The 26296-nt window shown below is 44.0% G+C and overlaps 1 protein-coding gene across 1 annotated transcript; it reads right to left on the reverse strand.

Annotated features, from left to right (window-relative positions):
* On the reverse strand, window positions 1–25996 carry spinb (spindlin b). The gene is given in 8 exon segments (XM_075467053.1): window positions 1–4800; window positions 5301–5534; window positions 10373–10528; window positions 10648–10742; window positions 11339–11387; window positions 11471–11495; window positions 11497–11759; window positions 25893–25996. Coding segments are annotated over 7 exon segments (789 nt in total). The 5' UTR covers window positions 11527–11759; window positions 25893–25996; the 3' UTR covers window positions 1–4600.
* Window positions 25997–26296: the final 300 nt, after the last annotated feature.

Consider the following 26296-nt stretch of genomic DNA (forward strand, 5'->3'; position numbering starts at 1 on the left):
TAAAAAAAAACAGACAAATTGTTTATTTTAGTAAATAGTGTGAGCTTTTCACTGCTGTACAACACTGGCATCTGTAGTTGGCACTCTGTAAATGAACAATCCATCCAAAGAACAGAATTCACACCCATCTTCACCTCTAACATCTGTAAGTTCTCCCGCTTCATTTCTTCTTTTTTTTTAACCTTTTTTAACCTTTTCTTAGATCAAGAACTGAAAACGATTGGCGGCCTTTTGGGACACAAAGTACAAAAAGAAAAACGGGAAAACTGAAAAGTTAAAAAGAAAAAGCACGCAAAGCCACAACGGACAGCCGAACAACTGAAAACATCACGAACATGCAACACACGGCGATTTACACGGAGCTACGTCTGCATGCAAAAACAGCACTGAGCAGAGGCCGTCAGCACGCTCACATACACCCACATACACAACACAGTTTCTGGAATAACTGGTCCGAGTTTCACCCCCCCACCCCCATCTCAGTGCAACCCAACGGATTCTAGAGCAGCAACAGATGTCACGTCTCCAGAATCAGAGTGAGCGATTTCAATTTGGATCGAATAAATCAAGGTTTTAGAAATTACATACGTGGAAAACAAGTGTTTTCTAGAGTAAAAACCACCAATTTTCTAGACTTCAGTCCTTCATCAACATCTCTGATGGACGTTTGAACACATCAACAGAATCTGGAGCGTTTTCCACAACATCAGAGAAAAGATTCTAGAATCAGGAAACTTTCTATCAAGACCTCCAAAGACAACGGACAGAAAATGTATACATCCACACCGACGTTTTTCTAGAAATATAAAAACGCTCGTTCTAGAATTAGGAAGTTGTTCGTTAAAGAAAATGAAATCACAAATTTTGGCGAAAACTTTGTCAACATTCTGAAATATTTAAGTCGGCTTGTTCTGGATTTTTGAGAAAAGAATGTAGTGGCTTTGGATCCCGGCACTCAACGTAGAACGGACACGTCCAGCTTCCAGAACCGTGTGGAATTTGTTCATGTTTCCAGAAGATTTCTAGAATCTGAACGTGATAAAAAAAAAACAACTAAATAAAATATGCACAGATTCATTTGTAATATTCCAGAAATATATACATCTGTATTACTGGTTTCTAGAGTTTATCCAAGTAATAAATGAGAGTTAATGTCAGTTTCTAGAATCAGAGTGAGTGATTTAATTTTGGATCGAATAAATCAAGGTTTTAGAAATTACATACGTGGAAAACAAGTGTTTTCTAGAGTAAAAACCACCAATTTTCTAGACTTCAGTCCTTCATCAACATCTCTGATGGACGATTAAACATAAACAGAATCTGCAGCGTTTTCCACAACAGAGAAAATATTCTAGAATCAGGACACTTTCTATCAAGACCTCCAAAGACAACGGACAGAAAATGTATACATCCACACCGACGTTTTTCTAGAAATCTAAAACTTTGTGAGGGCTCCACGATAAAAACGCTCGTTCTAGAATTAGGAAGTTGTTCGTTAAAGAAAATTAAATCACAAATATTTTGGCGAAAACTTTGTCAACATTCTGGAATATGTAAGTCGGCATGTTCTGGATTTTGGAGAAAATAATGTAGTGGCTTTGAATCCCGGCACTCAACGTAGAACGGACACGTCCAGCTTCTAGAACCGTGTGGAATTTGTTCATGTTTCCAGAAGATTTCTAGAATCTGAACGTGATGAAAAAATGTTTTTAATAAAAAAAGCACATATTTATTTGTAATATTCCATATATATATATATATATATATATATATATATATATATATGTGTATTACTAGATTCTAGAGTTTATCCAAATAATAAATGAGTTAATGTCAGTTTCTAGAATCGGACCGCAAGCTTCAAGTCTGAGTGAAATGTTCACGTTAATTAAAAAATGATTTCCAGATTCTGGACAAAAACTAAATGTGTTGCATGTTAAACATGTTCTGGAATATTTTCTGTTTTATCCAACAACAGATTCTAGAATGACGACACCTTTTCTAACTGTAGAAAAAAAAAGTTGAAAGACACTCAAATGTGAAGGTATAAAACCAGAGAGTTCTATTCTCATTCTAGAATTTCTTGCTAAACTTGTTCATCGATCCTGAAATGGATTCTAGAATAAAAAAGTAAAAATATAAAATAATTGATATGAGGAGTCCAAACTAGATTTGTTCTAAAATCCAAACGTGTGAGATCTAAGATCCTCGAACAGCTACGCATGTTCAAAAGATAAAGAACGTCCAACATAAGAATATTACAGAGTTCATAACCCTTAAATTCACTTTTCTGTATTTTAGTCAATTAAAAAAAAAAATCCACAGTAATCTATGGTTCTAAAACACATTCTGGAACATGGATTCCATACCAATATTCTGCATCATTGAATCCCAGATTCTAGATTCAGAAATATGTGTAAAACTGATCTAAAACTGACATTACAACGAGCAGAGTGGGAAAAAACAAACAGAAATCGACTCCGTTCTAGAGTTCGAGCACCTGGGTGTCAAAACCAATCCACAAAAATGCCTGTTTTGGGAAATCAAATCTAGAAAAAAAATATACAGACAACTCTAGACTGAGAACACGTGTATCCAGAATAATGTTCACAAGGATTAGAAACAAAACACAGAATTTTAAGTGATTCCCGACAAATGTTCCGCCTTCATCGGTCGAATTGGGTTCTAGAAAAAGCTGGAATGAGGCGCCCATTGAAGTGAACGGGCAGCGGATTCTAGATTTCCAGAATCTGCACTAATTATCTAGAACACAATAAATTCAGATTTAGAAACACCTTTAATAAAACAAGAAACAAAATTCAACAATATGTCTGAAACCGTCGCAGCCGATTTGACCCTGAAAATCCAGAAAAACCCCCCACATGTTGTGTTTGGTAGAACACGCAGAAGACATTTTATGGAAAATAACATTCCTGAACAGCTTCCCCCCCAGTCTAGATTTGCACTCGAATCAAATTATGTTTGGTTCCCTTTTCAAGAGTATTCAGAACTCGTCTTTTTGTATTTTGGGAACTTCTAAAACCTAAAAAGTTGGTTGTAGAACCAAAAGAAATCCCAGAACTAGATTCGGGACGCACAGATCCAGACCAGGTTTGTTCTAGAACTAGAAAGCATGGACTCGGTGGTAAGAATTCAGGATTTTCTAACTGATTTTCAGGTCTTTTTGACGGGACACGTTCAGCCGTACCAAATAACCAACCAACTCTGGGGTGATTTAGACTTCAGATTCTAGAACCAGCACAACCGACCTTCGGAAACAAAGTGAGATGAAGGTGCAGAAAGTTCTCGAACCAGACTCAGAATGACCCTGAAAACCTGAAGTCTGTGATCCAGAATCAGGTTTCAAACAGCCAGACGGATTCTGATGGGAAAACAAAATGCTTTTACTGTGGATTCTAAGCGGGAATGTTCCAGATTTAATCCCTCAGGACACAGAAGAAAAACACTCATCTTTTAAAATATTACTGTTTTAGATCCGGTAGATCCATGGATCAGGACCCCGGGTCAGGACCCCGGATCAGGACCCCGGGTCAGGACCCCGGGTCAGGACCCCGGGTCAGGACCCCGGGTCAGGACCCCGGGTCAGGACCCCGGGTCAGGAGGAGGACCTTAAGCTTCTCCCAACAGATAGGGCTCCAGTTTACTGCTAAATGTTAAACGATTGGATCAAACAGAAATCCTTCCAGGTGGGGAAACAAACGGCTTCCAGAAAGCAAAGAACGGAACATTTAAGGGTCGGATATCCACATATAGACAGAGAGGCGACTGTACAGTGCAGAGATGTGAGGGCAGGAACACTGTGCAGCCCAACAGCAGCAGAAGGAAAACATCTGTAGAAAAACAGCTCAACCACGGCTATGAAATGCGATATGAAATATTCAGGCTTCGCTTCTCCTCCGAGGGGAAACCCAAAGAGAACACCTCTGACTTCCACCTCCGCCGGTTATATATTCGTCACCTGAAGACGAACTCGCTGCCGTGGAAACGAGTGAAACAGCAGCGATAAATGTTACTTTACAGAAGCAGACGGATAAAAAGGACTCGGATGTGCTCACAGCTACATTCTAACGTGTTTTAAAAGCTAAGGAAGTTGGAATCTCTTCGTTTTTTTTTGGCACAGATACGAACATGTTGCGTTGAGTCTGACTGGGTCTGAACTCCAAAGTGTTTGAAGCAGCTAAAAGGTGGAGCCAGGAGTCTGAGGTGGTCCTCGGGCCCCCCCCCCCCCCGTCCCGTCATTAACCCCCGACGGACGTCCCACCCCTCCGTCTGCGGACCCCGCGGGGTCCGGCGGGGTTTCAGGAACTCTGCAGGAGGATGAAATGTGCCGACTGTGAGGAACCAGACGAAAGGATGAGTGATGGGCGAGGAGCTGCTCTGGGGGGCTCGGCCTGGATATTTTCCCGTTTTTAAAGCGTGGAGCTGCTCTGGGGGGGCTCGGCCTTTATATTTTCCCGTCTTTAAGGCGTCTCATGAAAGAAGAAGTCCTGTCCTCGCTCTGAAACCCCGGTTGTGTGTTTTCGGGCCTCGGCGGGGGGTGGGGGGGGTCAGTGCGTCTCTAAGTCTGGGTTTTCTGGCCTTAGGAGGTCTTCACCAGGTCGTAGACGTAGATGTGGAAGTCGTCGTCGAACTTGATGAAGTAGACGGAGGGCTTGGCCTCCACCTGGTGGATCACCATGCCCGAGCGCTTCCCGCCGTCCTCCTTGGCGTACTCCACCTGCTTGCCCACCAGGCTGTCCACCACCTCGCCGGGCTCCCGCTCGGTCGCCACGGTGTCGTCTGCGAACACAAGAACAGAGAATCGGTCAGCGCCTGGCTGCAGATCCGAGACCTTTGGGCGGGGGGTCCGAACATGGGCGTCGCACCCGTGGGGGATGGGGGTGTTTCGACACCCCCACTTTTACAGCAAGATGATTTCATCCCCCCCACATTTTCCAAAGGTAAACCCGTTTGCCCCATGGATGTATTATATTAACGGTTTGCCCACCCTCGTAGTGCACCAACATACAATAAAAAAAAATAAATAAAAAAAGACCCTCTTTAGAATAATTCCATCCAGATTTGAGCAGTCTAACTATTGTAGTTTCCATACAGGACCCAGTTTAGGGCGATCAAAATGCAAAAAATGCAGTGAAATGGCCCTTTATGCCCATCCATTTAATTCACGAATCGGATGCCAACTTCAGCGTCGTGTCTATGGGCTTGATGTGGCGCTCATGTGCCCCCCCCCCGGAACATTTAAAACCACTGCTCCACCCCTGGGTCCGGACGCCACTCACTGGAGTCGGGCATGATGCGCAGGTCGCCCTCCTTGTAGTCGTCCAGCAGCTGGTACATGTACAGGACCGGGTCCTTCTCGTAGGTGATGTAGAACCAGGACGTCATGATGGGCGCCCGGGCCAGCACCATCCCCCGCCACTCCTCCTTCGGCCCGTCCTCCGTCTCGAACATGTGCTCCACCGCCTTCCCGATCATCGTCTCCGCCAGCAGCGAGTCGCTCAATCGGGCTGGAGCTGGACCAATCACAGAGAGAGGGGGGGTGACATCATCAGACCGGACACATGCTGCACAGGTTGGTGGATCTTTGGCTTAAAAAACTGGTTTGTTCAGAACATTTCTTCCATAAAGCGATTATTTTAGAGCCGGTTAACACTCAGCTGTTCAAAAGCTAAACTGATCCAACCAACACGGGATCAAACTAACACGGGATCCAACCAACACGGGATCAAACTAACACGGGATCCAACCAACACGGGATCAAACTAACACGGGATCCAACCAACACGGGATCCAACCAACACGGGATCCAACCAACACGGGATCCAACCAACACGGGATCCAACCAACACGGGATCCAACCAACACGGGATCCAACCAACACGGGATCCAACCAACACGGGATCCAACTAACACGGGACCAAACTAACACGGGATCAAACTAACACGGGACCAAACTAACACGGGATCCAACCAACACGGGATCCAACCAACACGGGATCCAACCAACACGGGATCCAACCAACACGGGATCCAACCAACACGGGATCAAACTAACACGGGATCCAACCAACACGGGATCAAACTAACACGGGATCCAACTAACACGGGACCAAACTAACACGGGACCAAACTAACACGGGACCAAACTAACACGGGATCCAACCAACACGGGATCAAACTAACACGGGATCCAACCAACACGGGATCCAACCAACACGGGATCAAACCAACACGGGATCCAACCAACACGGGATCCAACCAACACGGGATCCAACCAACACGGGATCCAACCAACACGGGATCCAACCAACACGGGATCAAACTAACACGGGATCCAACCAACACGGGATCCAACCAACACTGGATCAAACTAACACGGGCTCAAACTAACACGGGATCCAACCAACACGGGATCCAACCAACACGGGATCAAACCAACACGGGATCAAACCAACACGGGATCCAACCAACACGGGATCCAACCAACACGGGATCCAACCAACACGGGATCCAACTAACACGGGATCCAACTAACACGGGATCAAACTAACACGGGATCAAACTAACACGGGATCAAACTAACACGGGACCAAACTAACACGGGATCAAACTAACACGGGATCTAACTAACACGGGATCAAACTAACACGGGATCAAACTAACACGGGACCAAACTAACACGGGATCAAACTAACACGGGATCTAACCAACACGGGATCCAACTAACACGGGATCAAACTAACACGGGATCAAACTAACACGGGATCAAACTAACACGGGACCAAACTAACACGGGATCAAACTAACACGGGATCTAACTAACACGGGATCCAACTAACACGGGACCAAACTAACACGGGATCAAACCAACACGGATCAAACCAACACGGGATCCAACCAACACGGGATCAAACTAACACTGGATCCAACTAACACGGGATCCAACCAACACGGGATCAAACTAACACGGTACCAAACCAACACGGGATCAAACTAACACGGGATCTAACTAACATGGGACCAAACTAACACGGTACCAAACTAACACGGGATCCAACTAACACGGTACCAAACTAACACGGTACCAAACCAACACGGGATCAAACTAACACGGGATCTAACTAACATGGGACCAAACTAACACGGTACCAAACTAACACGGGATCCAACTAACACGGTACCAAACTAACACGGTACCAAACCAACACGGGATCAAACTAACACGGGATCTAACTAACATGGGACCAAACTAACACGGTACCAAACTAACACGGGATCCAACTAACACGGTACCAAACCAACACGGGATCAAACTAACACGGGATCCAACTAACACGGTACCAAACTAACACGGGACCAAACTAACACGGGACCAAACTAACACGGGACCAAACTAACACGGGATCCAACTAACACGGGATCCAACTAACACGGGATCTAACCAACACGGGATCAAACTAACACGGGATCAAACCAACACGGGATCCAACTAACACGGGATCCAACTAACACGGGATCCAACTAACACGGGATCAAACTAACACGGGATCCAACTAACACGGGATCCAACTAACACGGGATCAAACTAACACGGGATCTAACTAACACGGGATCCAACTAACACGGGATCCAACTAACACGGGATCAAACTAACACGGGATCAAACTAACACGGGATCCAACCAACACGGGATCCAACCAACACGGGATCAAACTAACACGGGATCAAACTAACACGGGATCAAACTAACACGGGATCAAACTAACACGGGATCCAACCAACACGGGATCCAACTAACACGGGATCCAACCAACACGGGATCAAACTAACACGGGATCCAACCAACACGGGATCAAACTAACACGGGATCCAACCAACACGGGATCCAACCAACACGGGATCCAACCAACACGGGATCCAACCAACACGGGATCCAACCAACACGGGATCAAACTAACACGGGATCCAACCAACACGGGATCCAACCAACACGGGATCCAACCAACACGGGATCCAACTAACACGGGACCAAACTAACACGGGATCAAACTAACACGGGACCAAACTAACACGGGATCCAACCAACACGGGATCCAACCAACACGGGATCCAACCAACACGGGATCCAACCAACACGGGATCCAACCAACACGGGATCAAACTAACACGGGATCCAACCAACACGGGATCAAACTAACACGGGATCCAACTAACACGGGACCAAACTAACACGGGACCAAACTAACACGGGACCAAACTAACACGGGATCCAACCAACACGGGATCAAACTAACACGGGATCCAACCAACACGGGATCCAACCAACACGGGATCAAACCAACACGGGATCCAACCAACACGGGATCCAACCAACACGGGATCCAACCAACACGGGATCCAACCAACACGGGATCCAACCAACACGGGATCAAACTAACACGGGATCCAACCAACACGGGATCCAACCAACACTGGATCAAACTAACACGGGCTCAAACTAACACGGGATCCAACCAACACGGGATCCAACCAACACGGGATCAAACCAACACGGGATCAAACCAACACGGGATCCAACCAACACGGGATCCAACCAACACGGGATCCAACCAACACGGGATCCAACTAACACGGGATCCAACTAACACGGGATCAAACTAACACGGGATCAAACTAACACGGGATCAAACTAACACGGGACCAAACTAACACGGGATCAAACTAACACGGGATCTAACCAACACGGGATCAAACTAACACGGGATCAAACTAACACGGGACCAAACTAACACGGGATCAAACTAACACGGGATCTAACTAACACGGGATCCAACTAACACGGGACCAAACTAACACGGGATCAAACCAACACGGATCAAACCAACACGGGATCCAACCAACACGGGATCAAACTAACACTGGATCCAACTAACACGGGATCCAACCAACACGGGATCAAACTAACACGGTACCAAACCAACACGGGATCAAACTAACACGGGATCTAACTAACATGGGACCAAACTAACACGGTACCAAACTAACACGGGATCCAACTAACACGGTACCAAACTAACACGGTACCAAACCAACACGGGATCAAACTAACACGGGATCTAACTAACATGGGACCAAACTAACACGGTACCAAACTAACACGGGATCCAACTAACACGGTACCAAACTAACACGGTACCAAACCAACACGGGATCAAACTAACACGGGATCTAACTAACATGGGACCAAACTAACACGGTACCAAACTAACACGGGATCCAACTAACACGGTACCAAACTAACACGGTACCAAACCAACACGGGATCAAACTAACACGGGATCCAACTAACACGGTACCAAACTAACACGGGACCAAACTAACACGGGATCCAACTAACACGGTACCAAACTAACACGGGACCAAACTAACACGGGACCAAACTAACACGGGACCAAACTAACACGGGATCCAACTAACACGGGATCCAACTAACACGGGATCAAACCAACACGGGATCCAACTAACACGGGATCCAACTAACACGGGATCCAACTAACACGGGATCAAACTAACACGGGATCCAACTAACACGGGATCCAACTAACACGGGATCAAACTAACACGGGATCTAACTAACACGGGATCTAACTAACACGGGATCCAACTAACACGGGATCCAACTAACACGGGATCAAACTAACACGGGATCAAACTAACACGGGATCCAACCAACACGGGATCCAACCAACACGGGATCAAACTAACACGGGATCAAACTAACACGGGATCAAACTAACACGGGATCAAACTAACACGGGATCCAACCAACACGGGATCCAACTAACACGGGATCCAACTAACACGGGATCCAACCAACACGGGATCCAACTAACACGGGATCCAACCAACACGGGATCAAACTAACACGGGATCCAACTAACACGGGATCCAACTAACACGGGATCCAACTAACACGGGATCAAACTAACACGGGATCCAACTAACACGGGATCCAACTAACACGGGATCCAACTAACACGGGATCCAACCAACACGGGATCCAACTAACACGGGATCCAACTAACACGGGATCCAACCAACACGGGATCTAACTAACACAAGTTTTCAGCGAACAGCTCTTTGGGAATCACCTTTTTGCTGCAGAAATCCGCAGACTGCAGACTGTGTTATCTTTGCTGTTTTTCACACATGCAGCTGAATATAAAAGGTTATAAACTATAAACTCAGGACAGCTAAATAAAACAAACATATAACTGATACAGGGCGGATGTCTGACGCAGTATGTGTTTTAAACTGAGCTCTGTGGTCAGATCAGACGGTGGCTCCTCACCCACTTTGTCGGGCAGCACCTCCAACCCCACCACCCGCTCGTCGGTGTACAGCTCCAGGCCGTAGATGCAGTCGAAGCCGTCGTATTTGATCAGGTAGAGCGAGGGGTTCACAGGCACCTGGTCCAGGACCGTCCCCTTCCACTGAGATGACTTACCTGAGAGGAAGCAGACACTTCAACATCACCAACACCTCTCACTTCTAATCCATCTGATCACTGATAACGTGCATAAAAAAGGGGAGAAATAACCCCAAAAATATCTAAATCCAACTTACTGCCCTCCTTCCAGATGTGCTGAATCCTGCAGCCAACGATGTTTCTTCTGGGCTGAGCCAGAGTCTTACTGGGACCAACACTGGTCCTCTGTTTCCTGTGGGGATGGAGGGAGGAGAGGGAGTAAAAACTTTCAGAAGAGCCTTCAGTTATCAGGCCCCTCTCTCTACAGTCGGCATGTTTACCTTACAAAGAGTGCCAAACAGCAGCTATGTGTCTTCTGTGTCAACCAAAACAAACGCACATTTCAGCAGAAACTCAACATCTAACTTGAGGAAACATGTAGCGCTAAGTTTCCTAAACTCGTTTTTCCCCATGGATAGGTGAATGTTTGTTTTTTAGGTTACATATGGGTTACATATGTTTTAAACATTTCCTAAGTCTCTTTTATTTTTTATTGAATTTTAATTTAAGCTATTTTGTAATTAATTAATTCATTTAAATTTATTTTATCAAATGGATGAACTCTAATCTGCCTAAAGATGATTATTTAGTATTTTTGTCTGTCTGATTGAATGCTTGTGTTAACAAATAAATCAGACGTTACTCAACAGTTACTCAGTACTTGAGTAGTTTTTTCACCGAGCACTTTTTTACTCTTACTCAAGTAATTATTTGGATGATTACTTTTTACTTTAACTTGAGTCATATTATTCTGAAGTAACTTTTTGGTTGTTTGATCACAGAACTTACTTGTGCGAGTTCTTCTTCTTCATCATGTTTGCAGACACGCCTGAATGTCCTGAAACACACACAGAGGACCAGGTTAGCTCCTGGAAACCCCGCTCAGATGCAGCTTTCCTGCTCCACGGGTGGCTAACTCACCCCCGTCTGCTCGGGGCCGGGGGGCCGCTGGGCTCTTGAATGGGGTCTTCATTCATCCACCTGTGGGGGGGGCAGCCAGTCGGGCTGCCGGCCTGGAGCGTGAGGACGGAGGGAGGGTAGGAGGGGGGGGGGAGGGAGGGTAGGGAAAGGAGGGAGGAGGAGGTGGGAGCGGAGGAACACCAGGAGTTAGACCGGGTCCTGGAGACAGCGCATGCAGGCCCGGTGCAGACTAACGCCTGGAGACTGCGGCGGCGGCTTCTGGACCCGATGAGGAAGCGGCGACTGGACTCTGAGGAGAGAAACGGTTTCATTGGTCAGACTCCATCACATGTTCCTCTGATGGCAGATCAGGTGCTGAGCGGCACGCAAAGCAACAAAGTTTGTAGCACGTTTCATGTACAAAACAGTTCAAAGTGCTTCACATAAAATAAAAGCATTGCAGCAGGGAGTGGAAGAAGCATTAAAATACACAAAAGCAGGGCTTAATTTGAGGGGGAGCAAGCCGGAGCGTGCTCCGGAACCTCTGACGCGGATGACGGCTATTCATTCGCAATCCGCCACCTCTCTTGACAAACAATATTTATTTAAAAAAAAAAAAAAAAAAAAAAAAAAAAAAAAATCAAATAATTAAACACATAAATTAAAGTTTGTTTAGTGTCAATGTCTGGTTCTGATATCCGCACAGGGTTGCTCAAAAGCGCCCCCCGCACGCTTTTTTTTCGCACCGGAGCCACTCATCCTCTGCGCTCCAACCTTCAACTTTATAAATTAAGCACTACATAAAAGAATAGAAAGAGAAACAAATTTGACAGAAAGGAATAGCAATAACTCCTAAGAAGTTGGTGTAGGTCACCTTCATTAGCTAAGCTGTTAGCGTTAGCCGTTAGCGATAGCTGTTAGCTGCTGCTAAAGGAACAGCCATAACTCCTTAGAAGTTGGTGTACGACACCTTCATTAGCTAAGCTGTTAGCTGCTGCTAAAGGAACAGCCATAACTCCTTAGAAGCTGGTGTACGTCACCTTCATTAGCTAAGCTGTTAGCTGCTGCTAAAGGAACAGCCATAACTCCTTAGAAGCTGGTGTACGTCACCTTCATTAGCTAAGCTGTTAGCGTTAGCTGCTGCTAAAGGAACAGCAATAACTCCTTAGAAGTTGGTGTAGGTCACCTTCATTAGCTAAGCTGTTAGCGTTAGCCGTTAGCGATAGCTGTTAGCTGCTGCTAAAGGAACAGCCATAACTCCTTAGAAGTTGGTGTACGACACCTTCATTAGCTAAGCTGTTAGCTGCTGCTAAAGGAGAACATAAATCAATAAATAAACCATGAGGAGTTATTTCTCAAATCAAAATCAAATCAAAGTGTAGCACATTTCATGTCCAAAACAATTCAAAGTGCTTCACATAAAATAAAAGCATTGAAGCACGGAACCGTTCAGCTAGAAAGCTTCAGCTAACAAAGTAATGTGGGAACAATAATGTTCATCTTTCAGAAAGGAACAGCAATAACTCCTTAGAAGCTGGTGTACGTCACCTTCATTAGCTAAGCTGTTAGCGTTAGCTGCTGTTAAAGAAGCAGCAATAACTCCTTAGAAGTTGGTGTACGTCACCTTCATTAGCTAAGCTGTTAGCGTTAGCTGCTGCTAAAGGAGCAGCAATAACTCCTTAGAAGCTGGTGTACATCACCTTCATTTGCTAAGCTGTTAGCGTTAGCTGCTGCCAAAGGAGCAGCAATAACTCCTTAGAAGCTGGTGTACGTCACCTTCGTGAGCTAAGTTGTTAGCATTAGCTGCTGTTAAAGGAGAAAATAAATCAATAAATAAAACCAGGAGGAGTTATTTCTCAAATCAAAATCAAATCAAATTTATTCAAATAGCACATTTCATGTCCAAAACAATTCAAAGTGCTTCACATAAAATAAAAGCATTGCAGCAGGGAGTGGAAGAAGCATTAAAAATACATAAAAGAACATAAAGAGAAACAAATAAAATAATTTAAATGAATTTAAAAACAAGCAACAGTCCAGATAAGTTGAAAGATAGCGTGCAGATTTCATGCATAGACACATGAGAACAGAAATGTTTTTAACCTGGATTTAAAAATGTCTCCATTGGGTGAAAGTTTAATCTCCACTGGCAGTTTGTTCCACTTGTTTGCAGCATAACAGCTAAATGCTGCTTCTCCATGTTTAGTCTGGACTCTGGACTGGACCAGCTGACCTGAGTCCTTGGATCTAAGAGCTCTGCTGGCTTTATATTCTCTGAACAGATCACAGATTGTAAACCATCAGCAGGCTTTTAAAATCTATTCTGTGACTGACTGGAAGCCAGAGTAAAGATTTTAAAGCTGCTGTGATGTGTTCAGATCTCTTAGTCCGGGTTAAAACTCCAGCAGCAGCGTTCTGGATGAGCTGCAGATGTTTAATGCTCTTTGTGGGAAGTCCAGTTAAAAGAGCATTACAGTGATGGAGTCTGCTGGAGATGAATGCATGGATGAGTTTCTCCTGGTCTGTTTGGGAGAGGAAACCTTTAATTCTGCTTTAAGTCTTACCAAGTATATTTGTCTCATTTCTAATCAAAATATCTCATTACACTTAATATAAGACACAACTGCCTAACAAGTACCATTTCAGCCAGATATAGGGACTTGTTTGAAGACAATACATCTGGAATATCTTGTTAAGTGAAAAAGTCTTGAAAACAAATTGTTTTGAGTCCGATTTCATATGAAACAAGCTTTTTTTTTTTCATTTGAAGAGGTCTTTAAGCTAATTTCAAGATCACTTTTATCTCAAAGTCCTAAATATCACATTTTATTTCAAGAAATCTTGACAAGCCGATTTTCACTAGTTCCATTGGCAGTTTTTTTAACTTATTTTTGGAGGGGCATTTTTTCCAGTGTAAAAAGCTGCCTTGGTGACAGCTTTGATGTGGCTGCTGAAAGTCAGATCTGAGTCTATCAACACTCCGAGGTTACCGACTCGGTCAGTGATTGTAAGGGCCCGAGTCTCTTTGCTCCCAATATCACAACATCTTCTAAAGAGCGCCATTCTGCTGACAGTTCAGCAGAAATGAGCCTCCCTCAGGCGTCTGAAGGCACATAAAGACCGCCCTGCCCTCCCTTAGATGCCGCTGAAACACCTGGAATATTCTGGAAGCTTCCACCTTTCACACATCAGGATAAGGTTGATGCAGCAGAGCGAGCGGTCGGGGTTAACACGCACTAATCAGGTTAGCCTCAGACTTCAGACTGAAGAGTTACATCACCAACCGTTTCCTGCGCTGGATCACATGACCCGGGAGCGTCTTTTACTACCTGTGTGACTGGTTCAGGTTCTTTGTCGGCACAATAATGAGCGTGCAGGTGACCCTTGACCCCGGAGCCGAGGTCAGCCTGACCCTGACCTGCAGCCACTGATCTTCAGCCCACTTCTTGTGTCCTTTGGCACAGCTCAGCCTTTTCTCCCTGTTTCCCTTCCTTAAGAACGGCTTCCTGACAGCCACCCTTCCATGGAGCCCATTTCTGATCAGGCTTCCTGACGGCCACCCTTCCATGGAGCCCATTTCTGATGAGGCTTGGGCCAACAGCAGATGGATCAGCTGAAGGTCCAGATGCATCTCTCAGCTCCTGTGTCAGGTCTTTGCTGGATTTTTTCCTCTTTCTTAAGGACATCACTTTCAGATCCTGTTCATCTGCTGTAGATAGTTCTTTAGGCCTGACACTTTTCGTGTTTTTCTATTTTCTTTTGTGTTTTTTCTGTTTTATTTCGTGTTTTTCTGTTTTATTTCATGTTTTTCCTGTTTTATTTAGTTTTTTTTCTGTTTTATTTAGTGTTTTTCTGTTTTATTTCGTGTTTTTTCTGTTTTATTTTGTTTTATTTCGTGTTTTTCTGTTTTATTTCGTGTTTTTTCTGTTTAATTTTGTGTTTTTCTGTTTTATTTGGTGGCTTTGGGTCAGATTTCTCCTGTTCATCTGCTGGAGATAGTTCTTTAGGCCTGACACTTCTTCTTCTGTCCTCCACTTGTCCAGTTTCCTCAAATGTTTTAAGGACACACTGCACACCATGCTGAGATATGCCAAGTTTTCAGCTAACAGCTCTTTGGGAATCACCTTGTTGCTGCAGAAATCCTGTTTTCTGTCTGTCACACTGTGTTATCTTTGCTGTTTTTCACACATGCAGCTAAAGAAATGGGAACAAATCTTAATTCCAGTCTAAAACCCACAAAGAGCTTCTAGATTATTCATTTCTGGTGGCATAAAACAGTTTAATCATGTCATTTATATTAATTGTTCCATAATTAGTCATTAGATTACATCTTATATTCCTTTTTTAAGCTTTAAATTTAATCTTATTTACTTTTTCTTGATGTTGAATAACATATAATTCTTATTATTGTCTGTTTTTTTCCTACTTTTCGACGTGATAACGTTCATTATTTTGGGATTAGGATTTTTTTAAACTGAATTTCTTATATTAATTTGACTCTTTTGGTAACTGAAAGCAGTTTTAACATAAATGTACAAAAAAGTTGAAACTATGAAGCTGTTTTTCACAGATGCAGCTAAAGAAATGGGAACAAATGATGTGTCTCTGTGACAGGCTGCTGGGAACAAAGTGCCTAAAGATCCTGTTTAAAACGGCTTCTTTGCTCAGTTGGACCCAACACTGGTTCATCCCTTGAGTTAGGAGCCTTTTTCCTGCCTGAATGGTTCAGAGCTCAGAGTTAAGTGGCTTAACGAAGAAAAAACACATTCCTCTGAAGATGCTCAGGTACAAGGACTGGACTGAAGATGAGGGAAGAAGCAGAAAATGTCCAAAGAGAAACTCTGAGAGAGCTTCAGGAAGCTGATCAGAACACTTTAAAGGTTACAGGAGAGTCAAAAGGAACGAATGTTCTTCTAATATGATTCATCAAGTCCCGGCGGGCCGAAGAAAAAAGGCTCGTTTGAATAATAACGCAGGCGGCAGGAAGCAGAACTTCTGTTTTAACCAGGTGGCAGTTGGCTGCAGCGACACCAAGACTTCCACTCCTGATGTTTGCAGCTGGATGACAACAACCACGACTGCAACTCAAACCGCAGAAACTCAGAGCTGCTGCAGCACGAGCCGCCGGGTCCGACTCGGTACCACCGCTCACTTCCTGTTCAGGTGTCTGCTGAGAGGCAAACAGGCGGAGGGATCTGCAGGTGATCGGGTCAGACAGCCAGAGACCCAGAAGCATGAACATAACCCAAATGTTCGTGAGATGCACAGCAGGGGCATCTTTTAAAGTTTAAAGGGACAGTTCGCCTCTTCTGACATGAAGCTGTATGACATCCCATATCAGCAACATCATTTATGAACATCTTCTTACCCCCTGCTGCGTCCTGTGAGCAGAGTTCCAGCCTCGTTTTGGTGTTGATGAAGGTAGTCCGGCTAGTTGGCTGGGGTTTAAAAAATAAAGCGTTTTGCTTCTCAGAACAATATGCGTTCAACAGAGTACTACATTTGCATCACAAAATGGTTCTCCAGGAAAAAGTCAGACCTCACAATCTCTTGGTCCTATTTTCTCTCCCTTCGTATCAATGCGCTGTCATACAGCATCATGTCACAAGAGGCGAACTATCCCTTTAAATGACATCAAATTGTTTGGCAACAGCTCCCTTATTACAATGGTTGAGGATGTTGACATTGTTTTGGTAATGAATACATTTTCACAGCAAAATAAGTAACTACAGGGTCTGAACCAGAAGAATTGAGCCTAAACCTAACCACACACACCAGCCTGTGTTACATCACAGAGAAGATGTTACTGACACTTACAGTCTTCATAAGATGAAAACCAAATGCAACATGAAGCTTAATCTAGCAGCCAAACTGCAGTTAAACACAACAACTCAGTGGTTAAAATAATTCTGTTCCTATCCACCAACTTCCGTGCAGACCGAGCAGCAAACACAAACACGCTTCATGTCAGAAGAGGCGAACTATCCCTTTAAGAATCAGATCTACAGCTGCTTTCAATGCCAAAGACATCAGATACATTTAAAAAAGGTCTAAAATTAAACACATGGTTCAGGGCCTGATGTTCTCATTAAAGAACGAAACATTCGGCGTGTTCAGCAGGTGTCGAGCGTCACCATCAGATGAGATTCAACACATTCAGATGATACAGTTCAGTTCACTGAGAGCAGGAAATGTTTCCCTCTCACAGCAAAGTGAGTCATTTCTCTTTCAGAAACATTCAGCAACGCTACAGAAGTTTGTCAACCTTGAAATCATGTGCTTCTGCCTGGTTTTGTTTTTCTTTGCTTTTCAAGGCCTGAAACTGCCTGAGATAGCACAGTTCTCGTCTTTGGTTTCCAGCCCTGCACCACATCGTTTTAAATTACAGGCGACAGATTCAGTAAAAACTCCTTCTTCCTGTTCCTGGGAGCATATATCAGGGCGTCTGAGGTGTAAAACTCCTTCTTCCTGTTCCTGGGAGCACATATCAGGGCGTCTGAAGTGTAAAACTCCTTCTTCCTGTTCCTGGGAGCATATATCAGGACGTCTGAGGTGTAAAACTCCTTCTTCCTGCTCCTGGGAGCATATATCAGGGCGTCTGAGGTGTAAAACTCCTTCCTGTTCCTGGGAGCATATATCAGGGCGTCTGAGGTGTATAAACTCCTTCTTCCTGTTCCTGGGAGCATATATCAGGGCGTCTGAGGTGTAAAACTCCTTCCTGTTCCTGGGAGCATATATCAGGGCGTCTGAGGTGTAAAACTCCTTCTTCCTGTTCCTGGGAGCATATATCAGGGCGTCTGAGGTGTAAAACTCCTTCTTCCTGTTCCTAGGAGCATATATCAGGGCGTCTGAGGTGTAAAACTCCTTCTTCCTGTTCCTAGGAGCATATATCAGGGCGTCTGAAGTGTAAAACTCCTTCTTCCTGTTCCTGGGAGCATATATCAGGGCGTCTGAAGTGTAAAACTCCTTCTTCCTGTTCCTGGGAGCATATATCAGGGCGTCTGAAGTGTAAAACTCCTTCTTCCTGTTCCTGGGAGCATATATCAGGGCGTCTGAGGTGTAAAACTCCTTCTTCCTGTTCCTGGGAGCATATATCAGGGCGTCTGAGGTGTAAAACTCCTTCTTCCTGTTCATGGGAGCATATATCAGGGCGTCTGAGGTGTAAAACTCCTTCTTCCTGTTCCTGGGAGCATATATCAGGGCGTCTGAAGTGTAAAACTCCTTCTTCCTGTTCCTGGGAGCATATATCAGGGCGTCTGAGGTGTAAAACTCCTTCTTCCTGTTCCTGGGAGCAGATATCAGGGCGTCTGACAATTGGCAGCTATGAATTTGAGTGAGTGGCCATGACTTGTGGAGTCCCCCAGGGGTCAACTCTTGGACCTCTTCTGTTTAACTTGTATATGCTCCCTTTGGGTCAGATATTGCAGAACTTTAACATCAATTATCACAGTTATGCAGACGATACACAACTTTATGTGTCTCTGTCACCATGGCGACTGCAGCCCAGCAGACGTACTGTGTCAGTGTCTGGAGGAAGTAAACACCTGGATGAGAACAAACTGAGATCATTCTGTTTGGGAGCAAAGAGAAGAGGGTCAGCGTTGGTAAATATCTTGAGACTCGGGCCCTTACAATCACTGAGCGAGTTGGTAACCTCGGAGTGTTGATAGACTCAGATCTGACTTTCAGCAGCCACATCAAAGCTGTCACCAAGGCAGCTTTTTACCATCTCAGAAACATCAGCAGAATTAAAGGTTTCCTCTCCTAAACAGACCAGGAGAAACTCATCCATGCATTCATCTCCAGCAGACTCCATCACTGTAAAGCTCTTTTAACTGGACTTCCCACAAAGAGCATTAAACATCTGCAGCTCATCCAGAACGCTGCTGCTGGAGTTTTAACCCGGACTAAGAGATCTGAACACATCACAGCAGCTTTAAAATCTTTACTCTGGCTTCCAGTCAGTCACAGAATAGATTTTAAAAGCCTGCTGATGGTTTACAATCTGTGATCTGTTCAGAGAATATAAACCCAGCAGAGCTCTGAGATCCAAGGACTCAGGTCAGCTGGTCCAGTCCAGAGTCCAGACTAAACATGGAGAAGCAGCATTTAGCTGTTATGCTGCCAACAAGTGGAACAAACTGCCAGTGGAGATTAAACTTTCACCAAATGTAGACATTTTTAAATCCAGGTTAAAAACATTTCTGTTCTCATGTGTCTATGCATGAAATCTGCACGCTATCTTTTAATTTATCTGGACTGTTGCTGGTTTTTAAATTCATTTAAATTATTTAATTTGTTTCTCTTTATATTCTTTGATGTATTTTTAATGCTTCTTGCACTCCCTGCTGCAATGCTTTTATTTTATGTGAAGCACTTTGAACTGTTTTGGACATGAAATGTGCTACTAATAAAGTTGATTTGATCTGAGAAATAATTCCTCATGGTTTATTTATTGATTTATTTTCTCCTTTGGCAGCAGCTAACAGCTAACGCTAACAGCTTAGCTAATGAAGGTGACGTACACCAGCTTCTAAGGAGTTATTGCTGCTCCTTTAGCAGCAGCTAACGCTAACAGCTTAGCTAATGAAGGTGACGTACACCAGCTTCTGAGGAGTTATTTTCTCCTTTAGCAGCAGCTAACGCTAACAGCTTAGCTAATGAAGGTGACGTACACCAGCTTCTAAGGAGTTATTTTCTCCTGTAACAGCAGCTAATGCTAACAGCTTAGCTAATGAAGATGACGTACACCAGCTTCTAAGGAGTTATTGCTGCTCCTTTAGCAGCAGCTAACGCTAACAGCTTAGCTAATGAAGGTGACGTACACCAGCTTCTAAGGAGTTATTGCTGCTCCTTTAACAGCAGCTAATGCTAACAGCTTAGCTAACGAAGGTGACGTACACCAGCTTCTAAGGAGTTATTGCTGCTCCTTTCTGAAAGATGAACATTATTGTTCCCACATTACTTTGTCAGCTGAAGCTTTCTAGCTGAACGGTTCTGTTCCGTAACTCATCAACCTGCAGCTGTGTGGATAAGGTGTTTCCATTTGTTCGTAGGGAACGTTTTTATCATCTGTAAGAAAACTTTTCTGGAAATGCTTGGACGCACACGGCTGACATTTCTTTAAAAAGTTTCCTTTTTAAACCGGCTAGTTAAATAATTAACGTCACGTTTCATCTGATCCTCTTTGGCATGAAAACAATGTGAGAACGTTTTTGTTCTCCTCGGCCTTCAAATAAAACATTCCTCAGCATTTTTCTTGCTTTACTTCTTACTTTTTAATTGTTTTGTTTCTACTTAACTCCATTTAAGGTTTAACTCTAACCCTTTAACCCTTAAAGCAGCACTTTGGTCACTGTGCTTGTTTTAAATGTGCTTTATAAATACATTTTAGTTGATCTTGACTTTATTTTTTCGTCTGTTTTGGTGAAAAAACCCTGATAATCATTTTTAGAAAAGACCAAATTGTGCTAATAGGTGAAGTTTTAAGGCTGTAGAGGTTAAAAGTGGTTAAAGTACGCAGGGAAGTGCACCATCCAGCTGACCTTCACAGCTCAGTGAACACATAAAATCTGTTACTTTCATCGTGTTCACAGGCTGCTGCATCAACCCCCTGAGGCAGGAAACACCAAAACTAGCAATTCACCTCATTGTATTATAAAAGTAAACATAAAAAATACAGGATTGAGATGTAAAAGGCGACTGTTGACAGCAACCAAGCAGAAGCCTGTTTAACGTGGACGTGAGAAGCTTCATCCTCGTTAGCATCCAAACAAACTGGATCTTTGGATCCTTTAAACTACGATTTAACCTATTCAGGAAATCAGAGTAATTACCAGAAAGAATCCATTAGAAATCCGTCTAATGGATGCTTCAGGTGCCAAATGTCTGAGAATCATGTTAAATTATTGTAAATACCAACAGACCATGATGGAGGACAGAAGAAGAATAAGTGTCCGGCCTAAAAATCAACAGTTCTGCAGCTTCCTGAAGCTCTCTCAGAGTTTCTCTTTGGACATTTTCTGCTTCTTCCCTCATCTTCGGTGCAGTCCTTGTACCTGAGCATCTTCAGAGGAATGTGTTTGTTCTCTGTTAAGCCACTTAACTCTGAGCTCTGAACCATTCAGGCAGGAAAAAGGCTCCTAACTCAAGGGATGAACCAGTGTTGTGTCCAACTTAGCAAAGAAGCCGTTTTAAACTGGATCTTTAGGCACTTTGTTCCCAGCAGCCTGTCACAGAGACGCATCATTTGTTCCCATTTCTTTAGCTGCATCTGTGAAAAACAGCTTCATAGTTTCAACTTTTTTCTACATTTACATTAAAACTGCTTTCAGTTACCAAAAGAGTCAAATTAATATAAGAAATTCAGTTTAAAAAAAATCCTAATCCCAAAATAATGAACGTTATCACGTCTAAAAGTAGAAAAGTAGGAAAAAAACTGACAATAATAAGAATAATATGTTATTCAACATCAAGAAAAAGTAAATAAGATTCCATTTAAAGCTTAAAAAAAGAATATAAGATATAATCTAATGACTAATTATGGAACAATTAATATAAATGAAAGGATTAAACTGTTTTATGCCACCAGAAATGAATAATCTAGAAGCTCTTTGTGGGTTTTAGGCTGGAATTAAGATTTGTTCCCATTTCTTTAGCTGCATGTGTGAAAAACAGCAAAGATAACACAGTCTGACAGACAGAAAACAGGATTTCTGCAGCAACAAGGTGATTCCCATGGAAACATCTGCAGATATTCACCTTAAAGCTGCTCAGAACTGAACTAACTCTGGTTCTGACTCAGATTCTGGGTTTATGTTCATGTTGGAACATGTTTCAGTGAATCTCTGCAGCTGTTACCATGGAAACATCTGCAGATATTCACTTTAAAGCTGCTCAGAACTGAACTAACTCTGGTTCTGCCTCAGATTCTGGGTTTATGTTCATGTTGGAACATGTTTCAGTGAATCTCTGCAGCTGTTACCATGGAAACATCTGCAGATATTCACTTTAAAGCTGCTCAGAACTGAACTAACTCTGGTTCTGCCTCAGATTCTGGGTTTATGTTCATGTTGGAACATGTTTCTGTGAATCTCTGCAGCTGTTACCATGGAAACATCTGCAGATACTCACTTTAAAGCTGCTCAGAACTGAACTAACTCTGGTTCTGCCTCAGATTCTGGGTTTATGTTCATGTTGGAACATGTTTCAGTGAATCTCTGCAGCCGTTACCATGGAAACATCTGCAGATATTCACTTTAAAGCTGCTCAGAACTGAACTAACTCTGGTTCTGCCTCAGATTCTGGGTTTATGTTCATGTTGGAACATGTTTCAGTGAATCTCTGCAGCTGTTACCATGGAAACATCTGCAGATATTCACTTTAAAGCTGCTCAGAACTGAACTAACTCTGGTTCTGACTCAGATTCTGGGTTTATGTTCATGTTGGAACATGTTTCAGTGAATCTCTGCAGCTGTTACCATGGAAACATCTGCAGATATTCACCTTAAAGCTGCTCAGAACTGAACTAACTCTGGTTCTGCCTCAGATTCTGGGTTTATGTTCATTTTAAAGCTCAACTTTTCAGGTTTCTGCTCCCTTATTTACTGAATTCACTCAGTAAATCTCTGCAGCTGCGTCTGTTTTCCTGGAGATACGAACGGAAAAGAGTTCTGGATCAGAACCTTTGGACTGAACTGATGTTAAAGGGATAGTTTGCCTCTTTTGACATGAAGCTGTATGACATCTAGGGATGGGAATTGAAAACCGGTTCTTGTTGAGAACCGGTTCCCTGTGTTTCAATTCCTTGGTATCGTTTTGCAAAAATGCAAAACGATTCCAGTGGGCGCGAATGGCGTCCAGTGCAGCCAGCAGTCAACAGTAAACATGGCGCCCAAGCGCTACAAACGCTCGAAGGTTTGGTTACACATCCCTAAAAAAGACGACAACAGGGCAACTTGCAAAGTGAATATTTCACCAAAGGGAGGAAATACTACCAACATGCAATAACTATGAATGAATGTCGCGTTTTTGATCCGCTCCGGACTAACGTTGGTGAATCTGAAACCAGCAGCAGCAATGTTAGCAACGTTAGCATGTCCTCGGCTAACACTGCAGGTAACTAACAAACAAACACTGCCTATCATGTAAGCACCATTTGCCTGATTGTAAAAGCTGCTGTTAGTAACGGTTAAGATTAAATGAATGCCTTCTCAGGCATTACATTTAGATGAAATCATGAGAGACAGAGCCTGACTGGCTCAGAGCCAGAGGCTGCTGGTACTACCCCCAGTTCACCTCTACCTCCAGCTTCTCCTTTCACCAGAGCAGGAAGAGTTAAATTACCCAGGCCAGGATAGACCAATGTGGACCTCACCGTTGTTGGGTTTGTGAGGTCATGACTCGTGTTACTTCTAAACTAAACAAAGTTGATGCTGATCGACCGGTTTGTTGTCCTTTTTCTCCAAATAAGAATCGATAAGGGAACCGACAAAGAACCGAACCGTTAAGGAGAATCGAAAATGGAATTGGAATCGCAAAAATCTTATCAATTCCCATTCCTAATGACATCCCATATCAGCAACATCATTTCTGAACATCTTCTTACCCCCTGCTGCGTCCTGTGAGCAGAGTTCCAGCCTCGTTTTTTGTGTTGATGAAGGTAGTCCGGCTAGTTGGCTGGGGTTTAAAAAATAAAGCGTTTTGCTTCTCAGAACAATATGCGTTCAAAAGAGTAATACATTTGTATCACAAAATGGTTTTCCAGGAAAAAGTCAGACCTCACAATCCCTTGACCCTATTTTCTCTCCCTTCGTATCACTGCCTGCTGCCGCCTGCCGATAGCTGCACCTGTTACGGTGTTTGCTGCTCGGTCTGCACAGCAGGCAGTGATACGAAGGGAGAGAAAATAGGGCCAAGGGATTGTGAGGTCTGACTTTTTCCTGGAGAACCATTTTGTGATGCAAATGTATTACTCTGTTGAACGCATATTGTTCTGAGAAGCAAAACGCTTTATTTTTTAAACCCCAGCCAACTAGCCGGACTACCTTCATCAACACCAAAACTCAGCTGGAACTCTGCTCACAGGACGCAGCAGGGGGTAAGAAGATGTTCAGAAATGATGTTGCTGATATGGGATGTTATACAGCTCCATGACAAAAGAGGCGAACTATCCCTTTAATGCTCAACTTTTCAGGTTTCCGCTCCCTTATTCACTGAATTCACTCAGTAAATCTCTGCAGCTGCTTCTGTTTTCCTGGAGAACAGAACTGAGTTCTGGATCAGGCGATTGTAGAGTCTGTGGGGGCCCCAAGCAAAAAAATCAAAGCAAAGCCAAAGTCAATCAATCAACATCGAATCCAATCGGAAGTCGCGTAGCGCTCTATGATCCTTTATAGGTTATCTAAGTTGGCACTTGATTTTCGCCTGTTGCTATTTATCCACCGGGTGTAGCTGGCCATCCAATAATAACTGTGTTCATTTAAAGATTATTTGTGACGAGTAAAGCTGTTCATGATATCGATTTCATAAATATGGTTTTTATTTTCCACCAGCCTTGAATTTCCGGCGAACGTTGCCAACGATCGCAAACACTCTGAGGGGCCAGTTCTCTGAACATAGCCTACAGTGGAACATGACGCGAGTTTGACCAAGTCAACAATGCAGTTATGGAATTATAGAACGGCATGTTAACTAGACAATCTTTGACTAAATCATTTAAATTTAACTGTTCAAAGAAAACATGTTCACCACGAACGTTCGCCACTGTTTGAGACAGTTTATAAAGTAACTAGACAATCTTTGATTGAACGCACCTCAGCTCTCGGGGGCCCCCTAGTGGCTCGGGGCTCCAAGCAGTTACCTGTTGACAAGGTGCGCCTCTGATCAGAACCTTTGGACTGAACTGATGTTAAAACTAAACTTTTAAGCCCCTGAAGCTGTTTTAAAGGCTCCTGGGAAACTGGGGCCCCAGGGGATCCTGGCCCCAGGGACCTGAGGGGGGTGGAGCCGGCCCTGCTGACCCAGCCTGCTCCCATTGTGGCGCACAGCTGAGCGGGACTCGCTGCTTGTTTTGGGGAGCTGATGATGATGATGGTGGTGATGGTGATGATGAAGATGTCCAGCCAGAGGTCACGCTCCTGTCCAACCAGCCGTTACACAACCGGCCGTGCCGCGCACGCTAAACATGCACAAACGTGCACAGCTAATTGGTTTCCAGCCGCAACGCGGCGGCCATGTTGCGCCAGTATTTACCCCCAAAACCCCGCAGCGGTGCGAGCAGAGGCGCAAGCGAACAAAGGGAGAGGGGAGGTCTGCTGGGGGAGAAAACACGGCGCAGAGCGCGCTGCTGTGCGGGAAAAGCGCGGCGCGGAGCACCGGGCCGCCAGCGGCTCCGGGGGCCCGGAGGGGCCCGCGGGGGGCCGCAGGGGCCGCGGGTACTTACCGATCCAGCGATCAGCGGCGCCGCATAATCCCGATCAACCGCCGAAGCTCCAAATTGATCTGCTCTGCCTGCGTTTGGGTTTCCGCTGCGTCAAGTTATCTGCGCAAAGATGGAGGGAGGCGGGAAGGTGGGCGCGCCCTTCAGAACAAGAGCCTTTTTTACTCTGACCGTGTTTCCATCCAGGCTGAAAACACTTCTGTTCAGCTGCATGCGACACCTGAAAGGGTTTTATCTGCACTCTTTGCTTTTAAATGAATTAATTAATGATTATTTTTAATGGTTTTTTTATTTTTATTATTATTTTTCAATTTTTGTAATCTAAATTTTTTATTATTTTTTTTTATTTTTTATTTCTTTTTAATGATTTTATTGCCTTCTTGGGATTTTATGTAGCTGTAAAGTAC

Source organism: Odontesthes bonariensis, chromosome 6, assembly GCF_027942865.1.
Source record: "Odontesthes bonariensis isolate fOdoBon6 chromosome 6, fOdoBon6.hap1, whole genome shotgun sequence".
In the NCBI taxonomy this organism is placed as follows: Eukaryota; Metazoa; Chordata; class Actinopteri; order Atheriniformes; family Atherinopsidae; genus Odontesthes; species Odontesthes bonariensis.